Genomic DNA, 18,924 nt, shown 5'->3' with positions numbered 1-18,924 from the left:
GGTAGAAATGGCGCAGGCTGGTGAAAAAAAAAACGCAGGGCTGCGGCAATACGGCACAGGCTGCGGATGGTTTGGCGCAAAACTGGAGCAGGAGGTGCGCAGGAAAACTCCGGACTGTGCAGGGCTGGCTTACGTAAGCAGGTACGGAACGATGGCGCAGGCTGATAGCGAGTGCGTCAGGCTGTACGGACAGTGCAGGGAGTAATTTGAAGCGTTGAATGCTTGCGCAGGCTGGTGAAGCAATTCGTACGGCCGTTGTTGGGTGTCCGTTTTTGGCTGAAAAGGTACGCCCTTTTGTTGGGCTGCCTAAGGGCTATTTGCCCCAAATTAATTTGGGGGTTAAGTTAACCCTAGGGAAGTTAGGGTAACCTAGGGTTAGGGGATGGGTTTAATTTTTTTTTCCCTTTTTACCCCTCTAGGTTCCCTTTTGTAGGTACTTGGGCCTAGGAGGTGTGCCTATTCGAAGGGGTGTGACCCTTGGAATAGGTGCACCTGTTCATGAGGGGATATGTCCCTATTATCAAAAGGGGTGCGACCCTACATGAATAGGTATGTCCCTTTTCCCACGATGGGGTATGTCCCATGGTGGAGAAGGCGCGTCCCTTGGTTTTGGGACAACCCAAGCACCTTAAAGGACACGATTTTGGTCGTGTCCATTCACATCAACTTGTGATGTGAGGGGGATGGAGAGGCCAGGATGACTTTAGGCGTTTAAAAATTTTACGCTCATCCTCTCCATCTCTTCCATGCACTATGTGCACGGATATCCTTCTAGCGGCAAAAATGTATCAGATCAGCGCTAGAAGGTGGGGGGCATTTCCTACAGGCAGGATTGAATTTTGCTCTGATACCACTGTAAGAAATCCTAGATTTACTATATTTAGAACTGTGCTAAGGAACAGAAAAGAGACTGATATAGCAGAGAACAAGGAATAACTGTATTGCTTGAATATCTGTAGGGTGGATGTGATTGTCATCCATACAATTTGGCCTCTCTTATATAGAGAGTGAAGAGTCACACATGAAAAGGTGTGTACTCCAAAGGGTATGTGCATGAAGAGGTGTGTACCCCTTGTGAAGGGTGTGACCCTTGATGAGAGGGTACATTACAATAGGAATGTCTCTTCATTAGAATGTCTCTTGTGAAGGGTTGTGCCTCATAAGGAAGTGTCCCGTCGAAAGGGCAAGTGTCCCGTCGAAAGGTCATACCCTTCCACAAGTGTCCATTCATTAAACCATCCATAAGTCTAGAAAGAGAAAAGAATACGTCACAGATCGTGACATGACATGCAAAATTGTAGAGGCTGTACGTTGGACTTCCAGCTTGGCTCAATATCAGAGAATAAGTTGATCCTTGAGTGAGAGTTTTTACCCAACTTTTGTACAGATCAGGCATTGTTTCCTTTATAGAAGATCAGAGCATCAGTCTCTGGAAAATATGGTGCCTACATGGATCAGGTGAGCTCACTTTACTGTCATGGATCAGGTGGACTGCTGACAGCCTACATCGCAGACTTAGATGCAGTGTATGACCTATCAAGGACAATGGTCCAGCTGTATGGGCACTTGGAAAACTGCCACTTGATGGCCACATGGCTCCTTAAGAGTGAGGGACTCTTGGCATCCTTTCCACTATTTCTACTAAGCGCGAAATGATGCAGCACTCTTTGAGTATGAATTCTTCACATGACTTTGGAATGCAACGCCGATTTTCTCTGCTGTTACGTTGTCATTCACTTTCAAATGTTACATATTATTGCTAAAGACAGGAACTTCGAGCCTACTTATACTCCAGGCCTTTCAGATCTCGTTTTACATACTGTCCACAAAGGATACATCTTGAGCAATGCTTATAAACTTGACGTGTCAAAAATGTATAACAATGGACCACACACCACTGCATAGTTACATGATATGCCCACAGTGAAAACCAATGGAAGTACCTACAATCCAGCCAAAGCAAGATTCTCCAAAGAGTATGCTCTGAAGCTTCTTAGAAACAACACTTCAAAGCAAGCATATCAATTTATTACCTCAGATTCCTTAGGTTCCGATTCGACCGTATGCCCTGCAAATTTCTGAGGCAATCCTTGGCCCTCTCGAGTTTTAAGCACACGATGTGCACGAATTCTCGCCTGCACTCGTACATATGCTTGAATGCAACGTAGACTTCCAGCGGACTGTTTCCTCACTCCATGTCCACTAACTGCTGCTTGTAGCCTTGAAAGGCCTTTCAAAGCACGAAGTGCCCTCCTTGCCTGCCCACAATGCATCCCCAAGAAAGCCTGGGCATTCAATGAATACCTCTCGCTCTCTCTCTCTCTCTCTCTCTCTCTCACACACACACACTCACTCACTCACTCACTCACTCACACTCACACTCACACTCACACTCACATGCACTCACACTCACACTCACACTCACACTCACACACACACATCAGGATCTATGTGACAAACATGATCCAGTATCATATATTACATATTGCAGTTCCACAAACAGCTGTCAACAGCATATTTATCAAATTTCATGTGTATGACCAGTCTTGCAAGTGTGCCTCTCTTGTCAAAGGCTCCGTACACTGTTCCAAAATAAAATACACCATTTTCTGGCTGCCAGAGAGACTGTACAGACTCGAGACAAAAGAATCTATAGTGTATGTATTCTTTGATTGAAAATCAGAAGTGAGGATAAACAACAAGAAGCAACAGGGGGAGGACAGAGAGAGACAGAGAGACAGTCCTTTAAGGTAAGTCACACACAAAGAAAGCAGCATCAGAAAGAAGATTACAAAGGAAAGAACACTTGTAATCTCCACAATACCGAAACATGAACTCCCTTTGACAGGTGGGGGCAGAGGGGGGCGCTTGCGGGGAGAGAGAGAGAGAGAGAGAGAGAGAGAGAAGTTCTTTAAGGAAAGTCACACAAAAAGAAGCAACGTCAGCCAAGAAAACTACTACGGTAAGTAACATTATGATCTCATCCATACCAAAGCATAAAATCTTTGTTTGCGAGAAAAAGTCCTTCGATCAAGTACGAAAGAATCTTGATTGCAAAGAATAGCATTACAATCTAACTCCCCCCCTCCCCAACCACCACCACCCCCTCTCCCAGGAAAAAAAAAATGAACATAAAAGACACCTTCCATGGTTGCACGAGTACAAATGGTGGTGCTCAGAGCAACCTATGAAAGCATAGATTTTTAACAAATTTTCAGAAATATACTGCTAATGTATTTACAGGAATATTGGCATAGCACTTTCTTCCTATCATATGATTTGAAATCAAATTCAATCTCCGCATCAACTATGATTTTCACAAAGGAACTAGTTTCAAACGTTAAGAACTTAGAAAAGACATGAATCATACGTAAAATAGCAATCAATGATGCAGAGGTTGCAGTTATACGAACCAAAAAACCACGAAAGGCCGTTTGGATGCAAATGGCTGCCTTCTCTTCTCGAGCAGGATCATTGATAACAGTCCCAGCAGCTCCCAAACTGTTAACCAATACAGCAGTCCCATTTTGTGTGATTTCTTCATCATCATCTCCAGCCACAGTTGCTCCCTTGTGAATAACACGACAAGACTTCCACAGGTTCCACTTGCTGGGCTTCTCATGAGATGGAATTTCCTGTGCAGACAGAAAATTTAGTGGCATGTAGATGCAGTTCCAAGCTAGATTAGGCTGTCACTGCAGGAGGTTTCAGACTAAAAGCTTCAAGGTTTATCCTTTAAGATCGTCATATCAAACAAAAGCAATGAAAATTTTACAAAGCTTTAGTAAAATGGAATTTCAAATACTACATGTCTCAATTGCCTAGAGAGACAACCGTGAAGTTTCACGGAGCTTTGAAGTTCATCCCTTTGATTGCAACAACTAAGCAACAATGAATGCAAGCAACAGTAGACATCTTAACACTTTTCATTTGTGGTACAATGGAGATTCAACTGTTTGGCAGAGGCATATAAGCTTCAAGAGGTATTTGACATAGCATGTAAGCTTTTCAGCACATGGGTAGAAAGGTAGAATTGAACCAGAGCAATTAAAATATACTGACTTGTGGTAAAATCCGAACCACAAAACAAATGGATGATAAGCCCAGAGACAGAACAATCATACATCACAAAGAGATAACGAGCCATTTCATCTTCAGGAACACTTCAGTATGCTTCCTGAAAGCTTGTTGATGATTGAAACATTTAAAATGTTAATCGAGCTTCATGTGTGTTATAAATAATGTCGCTGTCCCTGACTCAAAAGTTAAAACAGCTGCACACTGACTAAATCACTCAGTAAAGACGGGATGGACATTTCAAACCGTCCCTGTGTTTTACACTTGTTTTTCCATATTCATTCTAAATTGTGCTTTTGCATTGGAATTTGGACCTAACAGGTTCAATCCCCTATAGTATAAAAATAGTCTGTTCCAACCAAAGGCAGTTATTCCCATTTAGATCTTATGACCAGCGCTCATAATAACGGCGCATATCTGAATTTAGTGAGTAGCAAATCAACCATTAAGACCGATGGAAAGAAATAGATTTCAAGATTCCAAACTTGTAGGTAGCAATGCGATTCAGCCTCAAATGCAAATGACCTCCAAATGACAACCTTGACACTTACATTATTATCAGCCCTGACATGAGATGAACTTTTGGTGGACCTTTTCCTGCCCACAATCACCTTTAGCCACTTTTTCGAGTTACCCATCAGACTGATGTTATTGCGTGCACTGGAGAAATCCTGCAAGCGAAGACCGGAAAAGAAAGAACATAAGGAAAATACACTTAAAATTCTTCTACTTGCTGTTATTTGGAGGGCTGCTTCTGTCCTCCTCCATTATGGGCAGGCACAGATGGATATGTGCATATTATGTTCGCAGGTTGAATATCAACGTTGCCTTTCAATTTTGTCACATCTCTTTCTGAAAATCGTAAAGCCTGCCGTAAGTGAGCTTGCTCGTTGAATTCAGAGAAAACAAATTTATGCATGGCCCGTAAATCCGGATCTCAAAACGCATTCGCTTCGCGCCGTGTGAAAAATTCATAAGATAGAAGTAGATCCTTCTTGTTAAGATTAAACTGTTCCTTCTGGCGTCAAACAAACGAAAGATTGACCAAAAAAAAGTTTCATCTCAGGAATATGTGGCTGATTTTATGGCGACGGAGAAGCTCCCCTCATTCATACAGCTGTTGTAACAATAGAGGGGAGCTGCATGATGTATAACGTCAAAAGAGTGGCGGCAAAAATCTTCACAGCTCATCTCCGAGACAGACAAATTCTACAGAAGGCGCGAATGCGGCAACGAAGTTTCGAAGGTTGAATTGGAAAGATCCCCTGGATGAGAAGGCAGCTGAGGAAACAAAATGCGGGACAAGGTTGACAATAGTCTATATAGAACGCAGCAGTGAGCACCATGGCATTAAGGGGATCTCTTAAGATAGCGGTAAAGGCGAGAGGCTCTGGACCTTCTGCTAAAGAGAAAGCGGAAGGCTCAAGTACCTCTTCTGGGAGCTCGTTGTAGCTGCAGTTTCTCGCTGCGAGGAGCAGCTCCGCGGGCGCCGACGAGGCGAGTTGGACCCCAGGGTTGCTGAAACCACGAAGGCGATGGCTACGACCACAAAGCTCCGCAGGTTATTGAGCAAACGGGAAGGAGCGACGAAAGGGAGGCAGGGAGCAGCAAAACGGGCAAAGAAACCATAGGGGGGGAGGGGAAGGAGAGGAGGATTGGGGAGGGGATCAAAGGGAGGGAGATCGGGGAAGGGGAAGGGGGGAGATGAGCAGGAAGAGCAGAAGCAGAGATGGCGATGGCGATGGCGATGGCGATGGCGAGGAAGCAGCGGAAGCCATGGAAGAAGGTGAACGAGAAGCTTGGTAGAGAGTGGTTGATGAGCTCGTCCGCCTGTCCTAACTGTCTTAGCACAGCCCGTCCTACTTGTACCCCTTCCCCGGACAGTTGACTAGTACCCTTCCGCCGTTATTGAAGCCTTCCAATCCGCCTCCACATTTACCCACTTTATATCTGCATTAATGACTAACTCTTTCATTAACACTAATAACCTTTTCATGGGAGTCATTTTGGGGACCCTTCACCCGTGATGCTGCCCTTGTGGCACAACGTGATTGTACTTCGTTCCCGGAAGCAACTCACTCAGGGTGTTTACACACTTACACCACCTTGGGCATGCCCGCCCACATCCAACCAGATGCACCCAGTGCACCATGGGCGGACATGGGCACGTCTAGCCTATCAACACGTTACACCCTTACAAACCCGTGATGCATTGCACATTCTTCTGCCATCACCGCACCTTCTCTCAATTTTCTTAGAAGCTTCTCCAGGAGGTGGGAGTGGTGGGTGGGAGCGGGGGGAGGATGAGAGGACGCCACATGGCAAGCCCTTTGCACCACTTCTTGGGTTGTCTCTTCCTCTTTTTTTAACCTTGTATTTGGGAGCTTTGTGAAGGTGACACATGTACATAGAGAGCTTAGAGTTCTAGAGAGAGAGCAACATCAATTATATATTGTATAGATATAGATTAACAATAACCTTTTCATTCATTAACACTAATCTTTTCATTTATTCCTTTCCACCTCATCCACCCAAGGGGTGTCCCTTCAAAAAGGATTTCATAGCACATCATCCCGCTAAGCCTTCACTTTCGTTGTCCCCTCCCTTATTGATTTGCTTGCTACCTCTCAACTAGAAAGAGAAACCCACCTCCCTACTCATGCGTTGTAGCTGTCCATGACTCCCCATCCCCGCCCTTTAGTGCTCAAAAGATGTTCATGTGAAGGGTGAAATTCTTCATCAAGGTCTCACTATAGTGGATAGTTGTACACTTAGGCATGGCATAAGTTTATGAGTTGTATTTTAGGTAACTATCATGGGAGTCCCAATTGCTTACTTAAATCTACCCACCGAGGTGGAGATTGATCCATGTTTCACCTATGTGCATGTATGTGCACGCATGCACGCACGCACGCATGCATGCATGCACGTTTGCACGTTTGTGTGTACATGAGTGCATGAGTACAAGTGCAACATTCACATGGGTGATGCATACATGTCCCAATTTATTGGTTTTTAGGAGCCTCACAATAGTGGTCATAAAGGAAATGTATGCATATATGTACATGCATACACACTTTTACATGCACCCTCACACATGCATGCATGGTTAACTTTGCATACGTCATGAGTGTGTTTGAAAGATCTATGGCAGACTAGTACTACTTCATGAGGATCTTCCTTGGGGAATAAAAATTAAATTTCTAGAGGACTAGTGAGCAAAAAGTTTTCTACTTTTTTATATAGGCTGAACCATATGGTTGTTATGGATTGTGATAGTTTATGGCATATGAATCCACCACTGTGTCGATGTCAAGTTGGTTTAACAAACGGTTGTAAAAATAAGTTTTTAGAGGACTAGTACGCAATGGGATAAGAATCCTCCATTGTGTCGATGTCAAGTTTGTTTAATAGAAAGCTGGTAAAAGAAAAATTCTCCCATTATTAATGGTGCATCTATTTTAGTTGAAGTAGACCCTAACTTACCTATTTTAGTTGAAGTAGACCCTAACTTACCTATTCTATGGGACCCATGGTATCAAATTCTTTGTAAGGATCGCCCCAATTATAGAGGGTCTAGTGAAAAGGAAGGCACGTAAAGTCCTATATCCTAAGGGGAGGAAAGGAGCCTCTTTGTGACGGCACCTATGATATGCACCATGGCTCCATTAAAGGAGAGCCCTCATTGCATAGTACATGCACGGTCCCTTCTTTTAATTGCAACACCACCAATTTGGTTGGTTGGATTTCTCATGTGTGAATAGGGTTGCAAAGGTTCAAACCACCTATTAGGCTATGATAATGGCTAAGTTACATAAAAAGGCATAGGTTAATTGTGCATAGATGACACAAGTACACGAGCTAAGAACACAACGTCACTCTAATCAAAGCATTAGATGCTTATCAATTTCCTTCATAAAATGATGGCCTTTTGTTACATGCAATTTTGGCACATTTGAAGACTTGTCTGCAAGGTTCTATAAGTACAGGACATGCATCATAAGCTAATAATTAAAATGTGCAGTTTTGGCACATTTGAAGACTTGTTTGCGAAGTTCTGTAAGTACGGGATAGGCATCATCAGCTAATAATAAAAATGTGCAAGTTTGGCACATTTGAAGACTTGTTTGCGAAGTTCTATAAGTACGAGATAGGCATCATAAGCTAATAATTAAAATGCGGTAGACTCTTTCTTTCTTGATCAACCTTTATAGCCAAGTACTTACTTTCCAAATGAAGTATATTCAAGCATGGTAGTGACAAGTGATGGTCCTCATCCTACAGGGGGAAGTCATCCACTACCTAGATCCTCCTCTAAGAGTGGGAGTCTCGCTCCATTAGAAGTTCGATTGGCTCAAGGCAAAGATCAAGGCAAAGTCGAGAGCTTGGAACAATCTCCTACCGTTGGGTTTTTTGGAAGTGGCGATGTTAAATTTCTTTTTAGAATATTTGGTAGGGGCAGGCAAGTGGATTAGGCTAGGCCGGGAATACGAAAGATTGATGTCGAACTTTCCTTGCAAAATAGGAGCATCTGACATGGCAAATGGGCTACATGGACAACCTACATTCAGTTACTCTCTTGGAAAGGTAGAGGGGGTATGAGAGGGGATGGTAGCTTGAGGGAGGAGTGTAGTGCCGAGCAAGGTAGGGGAGGCTTTCAGGCTCCATGATGAGGTTAGGGCGAGAAATCTCTTTCAAAAAGGGCTAAGGTCCTATCAGGACTTGTGGAGTTGGCAGGAGTGAGAGGAGGACTTGAGGACAGAGTACCAGATAACGGACAGTGAGCTAGGATCTCATCCGTGCAGTGTTGATTAGAATCCCCGATTTATGGCTGACAAACACCATCCAAGCCATGACATAGTAGATAGGCAATGGGTACTAGGGAGTACCCCCTTACAAAATCTGACAGTTAGGTGGATCTATAAGTCCTTGTGCGAAGCTGAGGGGGTGGCAGTGGAGACTGTGGGGGTTGAGACGAGGGGGAAAATGGTGGAAGAAGAGGCTCACCGAGATATGGAAAGGGTGCACTGTAGGAAATGCAAAGTGTTTGCTATGGAAGGTCATCAATCAAGGGCTACCAGCCAATGAGAGCAAAGCTAGCCAAAAGAATCCAGATCAATCCTGGGTGTGCTCTTTGTGGCAATGGGATGGAAAACCTACAGCATATATGTTGGAGATGCCTGGTGGTAAGGGAGGCATGGAGAAAACTAGAATGAGCCGTGAGGAATTCTAGACTGATGGTACGCTTCACAATCGGATTGAACTAGAAAGTCCCAATGCTGGGGAATATGGTCAAGTTGCCATCGACACTGGCAGCTAGCTAGTCGTACCTAAGGGCGACTATACTCCTGGGTGTATAGGAACAAGATGATCTTCAAGCACAAGCCGCAACAGTCGAGCTTTAGAGCTTCAATGATGTTAGCAATTGTGAAGGTGTACCTGCACGACCTCGGCAAGATAATGGAAAAGGAGGATCCGATCATCAGTGGGGCCATTCTTGTGGTGGAGGCCAATTTTTTGGTGGGTTAGGACTTCAAGCTTGTCTAGCATAGACTAGGGAGTAACTCTTCATTTATGGCCAATTTTTGTATTATGTCTAGTTTTGGGATTGACCACCCCCTAATATAATCGGCATGCTTTTAAAAAAAAAAAGCAAGGAGTCCCTTTCACAAGATTAAAAAAAAAAAAAGAAAGTTGTTGCTATCTCTAGAAACACACAACACCATGCACATATGCATGCCAACATGCACATATGCATGCCAACATGCACACATGCATAAGTGCATCCACATGCTATATATATACCAAGTTGATGCTTTCAATCTCAATGCAATCATTCACTAAAATTGAGCTTTAAATGAGCCTTTAACTTATTAATTGTGACAAGAGAAAGCGCACGCATGCGCGTGCACATACACAGACACACATGCACGTGCACCCACCCACACTCTCTCTCTCTCTCTCTCTCTCTCTCTCTCTCTCTCTCTCTCTCTCTCTCTAACACACACATGCACGCATGCACATGCACACACACATGCATGCACATGCACACGTACACACACGCACACACACACATCTAAACACCACACACACACACACACACATGCACATGCACCCACCGACACACACGCATGTGGATGCACATGCACCCTCCACACATACACACATAGCCATATGCATGTTTGCATGTGTGTGTGCACGTGCACATGTACACATGCATATGTGTGCATTTCACACACGCCTCATGCATGCACATAGATGTGAACATGTATGTATACACGTGCAAATTTTGGCATGGATCAATTGTCATCATTGTACAATCTAATTAAAAAGGGGGAACGTGGATAGGGGGGTCAAAGGATGAGGGCATTTTTCACCAAATAAAAGGATTAATCACGTGAACAAATTTGTGTGCACATGCACACATACATAGGCACATACATATTGTGTGTGTGTGCGAGTGCATACGTGTGCATGCGTGCATGTGTGTGTCACTACTTGAAAACCCTTATATCATGTGCATTCAAGGGGGTTTAAAGGGGTATTAGTAAAACCCCTGCCTTTTTTGCAAGTGTGAGGTTAATGGCTCTTTAAAACATTGTTTGTATTGAATAATTATGTTGACATTCATGTGTGTATGTGCATGCATGTATGCATGTGTGCATGCGTGGGTGTGTTTGCATGTATGTATGTGTGCATGTGTAAATGCATGTTTGCATGTGTGGGTGTGTTGCATGCAAGGTTATTTCTCACTCTCCATAGACTATTTGTTGACAAGACTTTTCTTCTTCTTTTTTGGGGGGGATGAAAATGCTGTGTATATTAGAAGGGTGGTCAACCCAAGCAAAAAATATAAACCTTAGTACAAAAATTGGCCGAAACTAGGGCTAGCTGCCCACGGCCCGACCCACGGCTTGCCCACAACCCACGCTGCCAGCAGTAGCTATGTCACAGGCCATTCACTAGGCATGAACGGACTACCAACAAGTACCTACTAACTATTGGGTCCTTCTCTTGGCTTAACCAGCTCATGTCTTTGAGATTAGACCTCAGAATGGTGGATACCTTATGGCCTGTTGGGACTTCGTGTTGGAAGACTATCATGTTTCTCACCTCCCATACCACCATACAAATGGCCGCTCTCAAATATGGCCAACAGGCAACCAAAGTAGTTGAAAAGCGTGTGGCATCCCCCGTGAGCACTGGTTCCATTGCGATCCCAAAAAACACTTTGCCATCAATCTCGACTTCCTGATGGCCAACTTGACCCTGAACTAGATGCTTCTTGTCACCATGCAATTAATTACACATGAGGTGTTGGACTAGCTTCGTTGATTTGCCGCATAAAGGGAAACATGGATTCACACAACAAATCTCTTGGCAAGCTTCCCTCTCAGAGGCAAACTGGTTGATGACCTTCCAGAGTAGAAAGCGCGCTTTCCCTATGGCACAGGCTTCCAGATTGCTTTTAATCTATCCTTCCACCAAGCTTTGCCTCTCCTAAGCAATCATTTTCATTCAACTCTAGAATTAGAGAACTTTCCTGCATCAGATGGCCATAAACTAATTTTATCAATATTTTGCGGAAGCATTGCTTCCCAACCAACCATTGATTTGCCTTCCAATATGTCGAAGGGCATATATAGGTGGGCCACCCTTTGGGGGTGCAGTCTAGCACCACGTGGACCAGATCGGTTTTGTTGTCATTTAGAGCAAATTTGTGGCGCAATATGTCTATCGGGATCTAGTCTACTTTGTGATGGTCCCAAGACTTTGCGTATTTGAGACTCACTAAAGTGGTACAAATAACAACCACAACTATTCTTACATATTAATTAGAAAGTGTGCATGGCTCTTAATAATTTAAAGCAAATGGACAAGTATACCAAAGCACAACTCACAAAAAGATGTAAAGAATGTGATCATTTTAACAAAAGTAAATGTAAGGCTCTCTCGCCTTATGAAAAAAAAAAGCACAACTCACAAAAAGATGTAAAGAATGTGATCATTTAACAAAACCAAATGTAAGGCTCTCTCCTCCTATGAAAAGTTGTTGATAGTAGGCCATACATAAGGTGGTTGTCTTTGTCTTTCAAAATATCAAAATAACAATTATCATTGTCGTGCTTGAATGTCAAGGTTGTATATCTCGATTGATGTGATTAGGTGATAGGATTGTCACTACACATAGTAAGTTTCACATTGAATTATCCAAACTTGATGTGCACACATAGTAGATTTTGCATTGAATTTGTGGATTCTCATTGAATTTTCCAAACTTGATGTGCACACATAAAAGTTAGTGGGATCTTCAAATATTATCCTTCTTTTATATCACTTTGGTGAGATTTTGTTTCACTTTAATATTGGGACACTTACAAATTTTTATAAAGAGTTATTCATTAAAATGGCTAACTATGGGCTAAATAGTTCTATTATATAGCAATATATATAAAAGACAAATATTTAAAGCCTTTAAGGCTAGAAACTATCTACTAAAATAGTTAAATTTAGTTAGGTTGGTTTAAGAAATGGAGTATCTTAAAAAACATTTTTGTATTGAGAAATTGAATGTACCTTACAATTGTAAACTATGTGCCTCGTTTAGAGTACTACCCTCTCAACGCATGCAATTCTAAGGATACCTTACACTACATAGATTTTACATTTGAAGGAAACATCACGGTGTTTAATCTTCCCTTGTTTTCAAATCTATTCTTTCATTTTTAAAATAATCAGAATGCTAACCATTTTAACAGTTTACCTAAAAAATATATGAATCCTTTGAAAGATCGAGTTTTCTCGTAGAATTTCCGAAAGATTTGCACACATTTGAATGAGATTACTACAATGGCCAATATTTTCTTATTTTCATGAGCTCAATGGGAACAACAAATAGGATTTTGAAAGCGAGTAACACACTTACATTTTAAACAAGGATGTTGCATCGCTTCCCATTTGAAAATCTGCTAAAAATGGCAAAAAGCACCTGCTTCTAAAACTCATGTACATTTTTGCAAAAACTACACTCTTTTACCCCTTAAAATTCAAAATCATGCTAAAATAAACCATAAATGTGAAACTTATTCGTGTTACTAAAGAATAAAGAAGGAAAAAACTTGTCCAAGACCATTTGTAGATTGCTTGTTGAAAAAGGTGCAAGCTTTTTGGGTTTTTATAACCTCTTAATCACAACTTCCCTCATGATATGTTTTCATACATGTTTCCCCCTTGTAAATATTAGGCCTACAACAGATTCCACTATACTCCTAGTCACCATTTGAGGTAAAAATTATCACCTTTAGTAAAATTTGGAATGAGATTTGTAGGATCCTGCTATCATGTCTATATAGTGTTGAGTTAACACATCTTAATCATACCTTTTGTCCTTGTATGTCTTCTACATCTAACACCATGGCCAAGTGTAGAGATACCCTTTATTAATCCAATAGATTCTGGAGCATAAGGCTAAAATTCTTGAAGAAGTAATGTGCATAGATGGCAGGGCATATTGTGGCAGTGATCATACATGATCCGTCATGTGTTCCTCATGGGAGTATCCTATTGCATTTAGAGCCTATGAATTCATTTCTCATTTACTCATTGTTTGGCATTAGAAATCATAGTCTAGAAATTTATTTTAGTAGGTTATATTGAAAAATATGCCGAGGATGCTTGAGACTATTGTCTTGCTCTAGCACATGAGAGTAGAGATCCTTGCCTATTTTGTGGAAGATTGTCTTTCTATGGATGCATCCCTAGCTGAAAATTTTCTTGAAAGTTGACATGCTTGGTCAAACCTTGGGTTGAATTTCCTTTGTTCCTAATAGCTGATCCTCCATAAAATGTTCTGCTACTTGAGCTTTATATGTAAAAATAGTCAGATCTTCCTCGTCTTAATGAAATCTATGATAGGTGCATTGTTGTGCCTTGCCTTGTGCATATCTAATATCTTTATTCTTTTGTTGGCTCTTTTTTACCCATGTGCAGGTTTCGAGGGTGTTGGTCACCTACAGTCGTGTCATTGCTCATTGTAGCATAGGTGTTCACAAGTGTAGCATAGGTCCTTGGGTCATGTTCTAATGAGAGGTGTAGGCTAAAGCGTGGAAAGCAGATCTCATGCGTACGTGAATGAGAAAGAGGGCTTGATTATAACGATTGAGAGAGTTAACTAGGAGTTCCATGGTTCAGAGGGGGTTGCAGGGTTTAGGAGGAGTCGAAGGGTGAGGAGTGGAGAGCTAGTCTCCTTCGCCAATTCGAGGGGTAAGAGTTGAGGAGAAGGGAGGGAGGAGGAGGAGGGAGGAGGGAGGAGGAGGAGAAGGGAGGAGGTGGAGGAGGAGGAGGGAGGAGGAGGAGATGGAGGAGAAGGGAGGAGGAGGAGGAGGGAGGAGAAGGGAGGGAGGAAGGAAGAGGAAGGAGAAGGAGATGGGACGAGGAGGAGGAAGGGGAAGGAGATGGGAGGAGGAGGAGGAGGGAGGAGGACGAGATGGAGGAGAAGGGAGGAGGAGGACGAGGGAGGAGAAGGGAGAGAGGAAGGAGGAGGAGGAGGGTAGAGGAGGAGATGGAGGAGAAGGGAGGAGGAGGAGGGGGGAGGAGAAGGGAGGGAGGAAGGAGGAGATGGAGGAGGAGGATGAGGGAGGCTGATGAGGAGGAGGAAGGAAGAGGGAGGAAGGAGGAGGAGGAGGGAGTTCAAGGGTAGAGAGTGCAAGGGTAAGGGCATGCTAGAACACGATAGTGTAAGAGAGCATCGATGCAATGGAAATCAATCGCATGAACACAATAATGAGCTTGAACACTAAATCCCAAAGAGTGGGAGCTTCATTCCATTGAGAGATATTTATACATGTTGGTCTCTCCACTTTTGGGGGGGACATTTTGGGTCTCTACACAAAGTGGGGGGACCTTTTGGGTCTCTACACACAGTGGAGGGACCTCCGAAAGTGTAGGCTTTTAGTCTTTCTCTCTCTAGATTTAGTATTTCTCTCTCTAGATCTTGATTTTGCAAGTATGATTGGATATTTTCTAGAGAGGATTTTGGCAATCCTCATCCTTTAAGATTTATCATAGTATCTTTTAGGCTCAAGATATTACAAGCGGAGCTTCGCCGCTGCTCTACACACACAATGCTCTCATAGTTGTTGTCCTAGACTCTGCACTTCTGGCCCTTGTTGCCATAGGGTTAACAACTCCCCTGGACCGATTTGATTACCCATCCTCGGGGTATGGTTTTGTCTTCAGACGATGTGATGTGGTTGTATTTACCCAATGAGTATGGTAAAGATGGTGGCAGTGATAGATGGAGCGAGCTTCTTGTTGATTTTTTCCTTGTAATCCACGAACACCATAGATTGCTTGCTTAAGAAGCTAGTGTCAACCATTTCTTCAAACAAACAACATAACGCCCTTGAAGAGATATGGCCCTTTGAAAGAGGCGACTTGTTGTTTGAGCATCTATCTCTTGATTTGGATTGAAGTTGAGGTTGAGCAAATGGTCGTCAATGGTGAGGGACACCTCCAGCATGACTGCTAAGGCTTCACTGTATCTTGCACTTTCCTTGAGTGTTTTGTCATAACTGCTTTGCATAATTGATGCATGTCTATCCAAGGCTCTGATGAGTGTTTCCTGGCTTGTCTATTTGATTTCAGAATTTCTATTGATTAACGGCCAATTGAGAGGAGCATCTACATTATTTGGATCATGATGATTGGCATCCCACCGGTAGCGATGGGGCACCACATCAAATGTGGGATGTGTGCGAAAGGAAGATGGAGCATGCATGTATTGAAGGAGGTACTTTTCATTAAGTAGCTTTGGCCTATGCCAAGCAGGCTGTGGCTCCAATTTCATGCTAATGTTTGGAGTGATTTGTGCTTGGCGGATACTCATTGAAATTCCCGAGAGGTCCCATCCTCCTCTTGATTGCATGTTTGGGTATTGCCTCCAAAAACCACCAATGGGATTACCAGGCATGGGAATCCTATCTGTATATTGTTGCAACTCCCTTGTGAGTGTGCAAATTGGATTATCCAATTCTTGAAGCTCATTGATGGAATCATTAATAGTGTCTTCCATTGAAAACTCAAGGGAGATTGGAGGAACATGTGGTCTTGGGGGAGAGGAAGATCTTATAGGGGAAAAGCTTGAGGTCAAAGCAAGTAGTGAATTCGAGAAGTTAGAAGTAGGGATGTTGGTGGAAAGTGGAGGGAGAGCAGGACAAATTGATTTAACAACTTGATATCCCCCCCCCGCCCCCCCCTCTTTTAAAAAAAAAGGAACCACCAAAGCCACCGCCCGCTGACCCCCCCTTAAAAAAAAGAAGGGGTTAAAATAACCCTAAAAACTAACCATATTAAGGTTAGTTAAACTTAGGCTAGGTTATTTAACCACTAGCTAAGTTAGTTGTCCATAGGTTAGGTTAACTAACTATAAGGCTAGATTAAGTGAACTGTGTATCAGTTAGTAATTAACTTTAGTTAATTGGGTTAACTATAGTCACACTAACTAATTCAATTAGACAACTAGGTTAGGTTAAGGCCCCTAGTTATAGCAGCTAAGTCCAAACTAACTAGCAGTTAGTGCACAACCCTAGTTAGCACAAAGGTCTAGGACCATTCACACTTGGCCTTAAAGATAAAAGGGCCCCTAAAATCCCTTAACTTTGAAGGTCCATATCTTGCGTGTTTGGGACCCAAATTGGACCCAAATTGAACCACAGCTTCACACATGGAACCATTGAGCTACAAGAATTTTTTCCAACGAATCCTACACCATTTAGGCACCCATAGAACACGTTAATTTGTGCCCTCGTATGGGTGACTTTTTCGTACTCATTCACTCATAAAATTTTGCCAAGACCTCCGATTGATAATTCATCTGCATCGGCACATTTTCCCACTCACGTGGAATAATCCTAGGCATATTTTTAACATGATGGTCCCTATGACACTAACCAACTCTAACCCCCCTAACAATTTTGACTCCTTTTTTGGGAACCCATATCACGGCCATTTAAAGAACAAATTGCACCCGGATTGAACCCAGATTTCATGCATGTAAAGATCTATTGTAAATGAAGTGTTTCGACGCATTTAACCATCAATTTCGGGCTCCAGTAGTCGCCTCACATAGGCATTGATTTCGACCCACGGCTTTCTTATTTTTTACCATTTTCGGGTCCACGAAGGTTGAAATCGTAATCGGACTTCACAGTCATATGCACCCACCTGAAAGTCACAAATAGGACTTGTTTATGCACCTGAGATCAAGAAAAAGGCTAGAACCTACCTACTTTCGAGAACTTTCTTCGACCCTCACTGCTCTTCAAGAATTCAACCTCTCACCATCGACAAGTAGCATGGAGGAAATTACAATCGAAGAAGCAATAAGTAGCGATGATCAAAGTCCTTCAGAACACCTTAAAGAATGACGCAATCACAAAAACAACAACAATGGCAAATGACACTTTGGTAAATTGGAATTGCCAAAGTACAATGGATGAGGGGACCCCGCCAGGTTCCTTCAACTCTTTGATGTAGCATGTTGTGCTGGTGACCAATCAAATGAAACCAAAGCCGCTTGGTTCCCGATGGCCCGAACCAATGAGGCTTCGGAATGGTACCTTGACCTTCTCATAGAGGAGAGAGCCACATGGGCACTGCTATCTAACCACTTCAGAAGAAGATTCCAAACAAAAAGGCTACAAGATGACCCCGCATTACAACTCGGCAATATAGATATGCACAAGAAAGAAAAGTTCAGAACATACCTGGGACAGATGAAAAGATTAATAACAAAATGTGATCCCTATCCGGACGACAAGTACCTCATAGCATGGTTCATCTCTGGCCTGAAAAAATCCATTCACAAGGATATGAAAAAAGTTAGCAAGCTATGCACATTTCAGCGATGCTCATGAAGATGCAATTGACATTGAGGATGGATGACCGATTCTGATAGCGACAATGATGGCTATAAATCAAGTCATTGCGACAAGAAATCTTCAAAGAAGGGAAGCACTTCTTACAAAGATCGCACCACTGAAGATAGAATGGAAGCCATGGCCCTAAGAGTAAAAGAAGAAATGATGCAGGCTATCGAGCAAAAGTTACGTGTTTCTTAGCCACCATAGTACCCACGGAGAGAAAATATTTGGTGCCCACATTTTATGGCCAACCATACAGCCAATGAATGCTCAATCTTGAGGAACAGACTCAACCCACTAGAAGTGGCTCAGCCCCCACACTTATGGTGCCCCATTTGCAATGCTGTAGGTATGATGTAAATACTTGCTTCTATAATATGAGGGTAGCACAACCCCGGCCCCAACAATGCCAACAGCCATCGCAAATCCCAGTGTACACACAACTGTCGGGACTAGCACCTAATGCACAAGTGCCACGTCTCAACCCACTCCTGGTGAGAACACAAGTGCCTCAACTAATGAGGAATCTCAATCCTCCGCAATATCCATGGGCTCCTAATCCTGCTCCAGTAGTTCCAGTGCAACAAATCCAAACTGAAGAGCAGGAACCTCACTATGAGTATGAAATAGAATACCGTATGTACTACATGGATGGTGTTGAAGGACTCATCCCGGTGTATGCAAATCAAGTAAGACCCACCACATTCGAACACCCATCAAGTGTTTTGTTAGTGGAGAAAACCACTACATAGCAGAATGCCCACACAAGGGTAACCCCACTTCATTCCAACCTGCATGTAGGGAATGCAGAGTTGGGCATGCTTGCATGGATTGCCCACTAAGAACAAAGCCTCAGCCAACCACGAAAGTACAACCTAAAGTACCCTTGGGGATGATAAGTGTGGAAAATCACAGTGTGGCATCA

General features: G+C 42.9%; 1 protein-coding gene across 1 annotated transcript in view; it reads right to left on the bottom strand.

Moving 5' to 3' along the window:
- The window catches only part of LOC147880190 (protein IQ-DOMAIN 5-like), a 45,168-nt gene extending 39,318 nt beyond the window's left edge, over positions 1-5,850 (bottom strand). Inside the window, exons 1-4 of the mRNA XM_087371221.1 lie at positions 5,508-5,850; positions 4,629-4,748; positions 3,414-3,635; positions 2,034-2,258 (exon numbers count right to left, since the gene is read on the bottom strand). Coding sequence (XP_087227347.1) covers positions 2,034-2,258; positions 3,414-3,635; positions 4,629-4,715 — 534 coding nt within the window. The 5' untranslated portion in view covers positions 4,716-4,748; positions 5,508-5,850. The remainder of the gene's footprint in view (positions 1-2,033; positions 2,259-3,413; positions 3,636-4,628; positions 4,749-5,507) is intronic.
- Positions 5,851-18,924: the final 13,074 nt, after the last annotated feature.

The sequence above is a fragment of the Dipteris shenzhenensis genome, chromosome 32 (assembly GCF_047967505.1).
Source record: "Dipteris shenzhenensis isolate YYH24624 ecotype China chromosome 32, Dip_SZ_1.0, whole genome shotgun sequence".
Lineage (NCBI taxonomy): Eukaryota > Viridiplantae > Streptophyta > Polypodiopsida > Gleicheniales > Dipteridaceae > Dipteris > Dipteris shenzhenensis.
The sequence above is the reverse complement of the archived record's forward strand: the minus strand, read 5'-3'. Positions and strand labels throughout refer to the sequence as shown.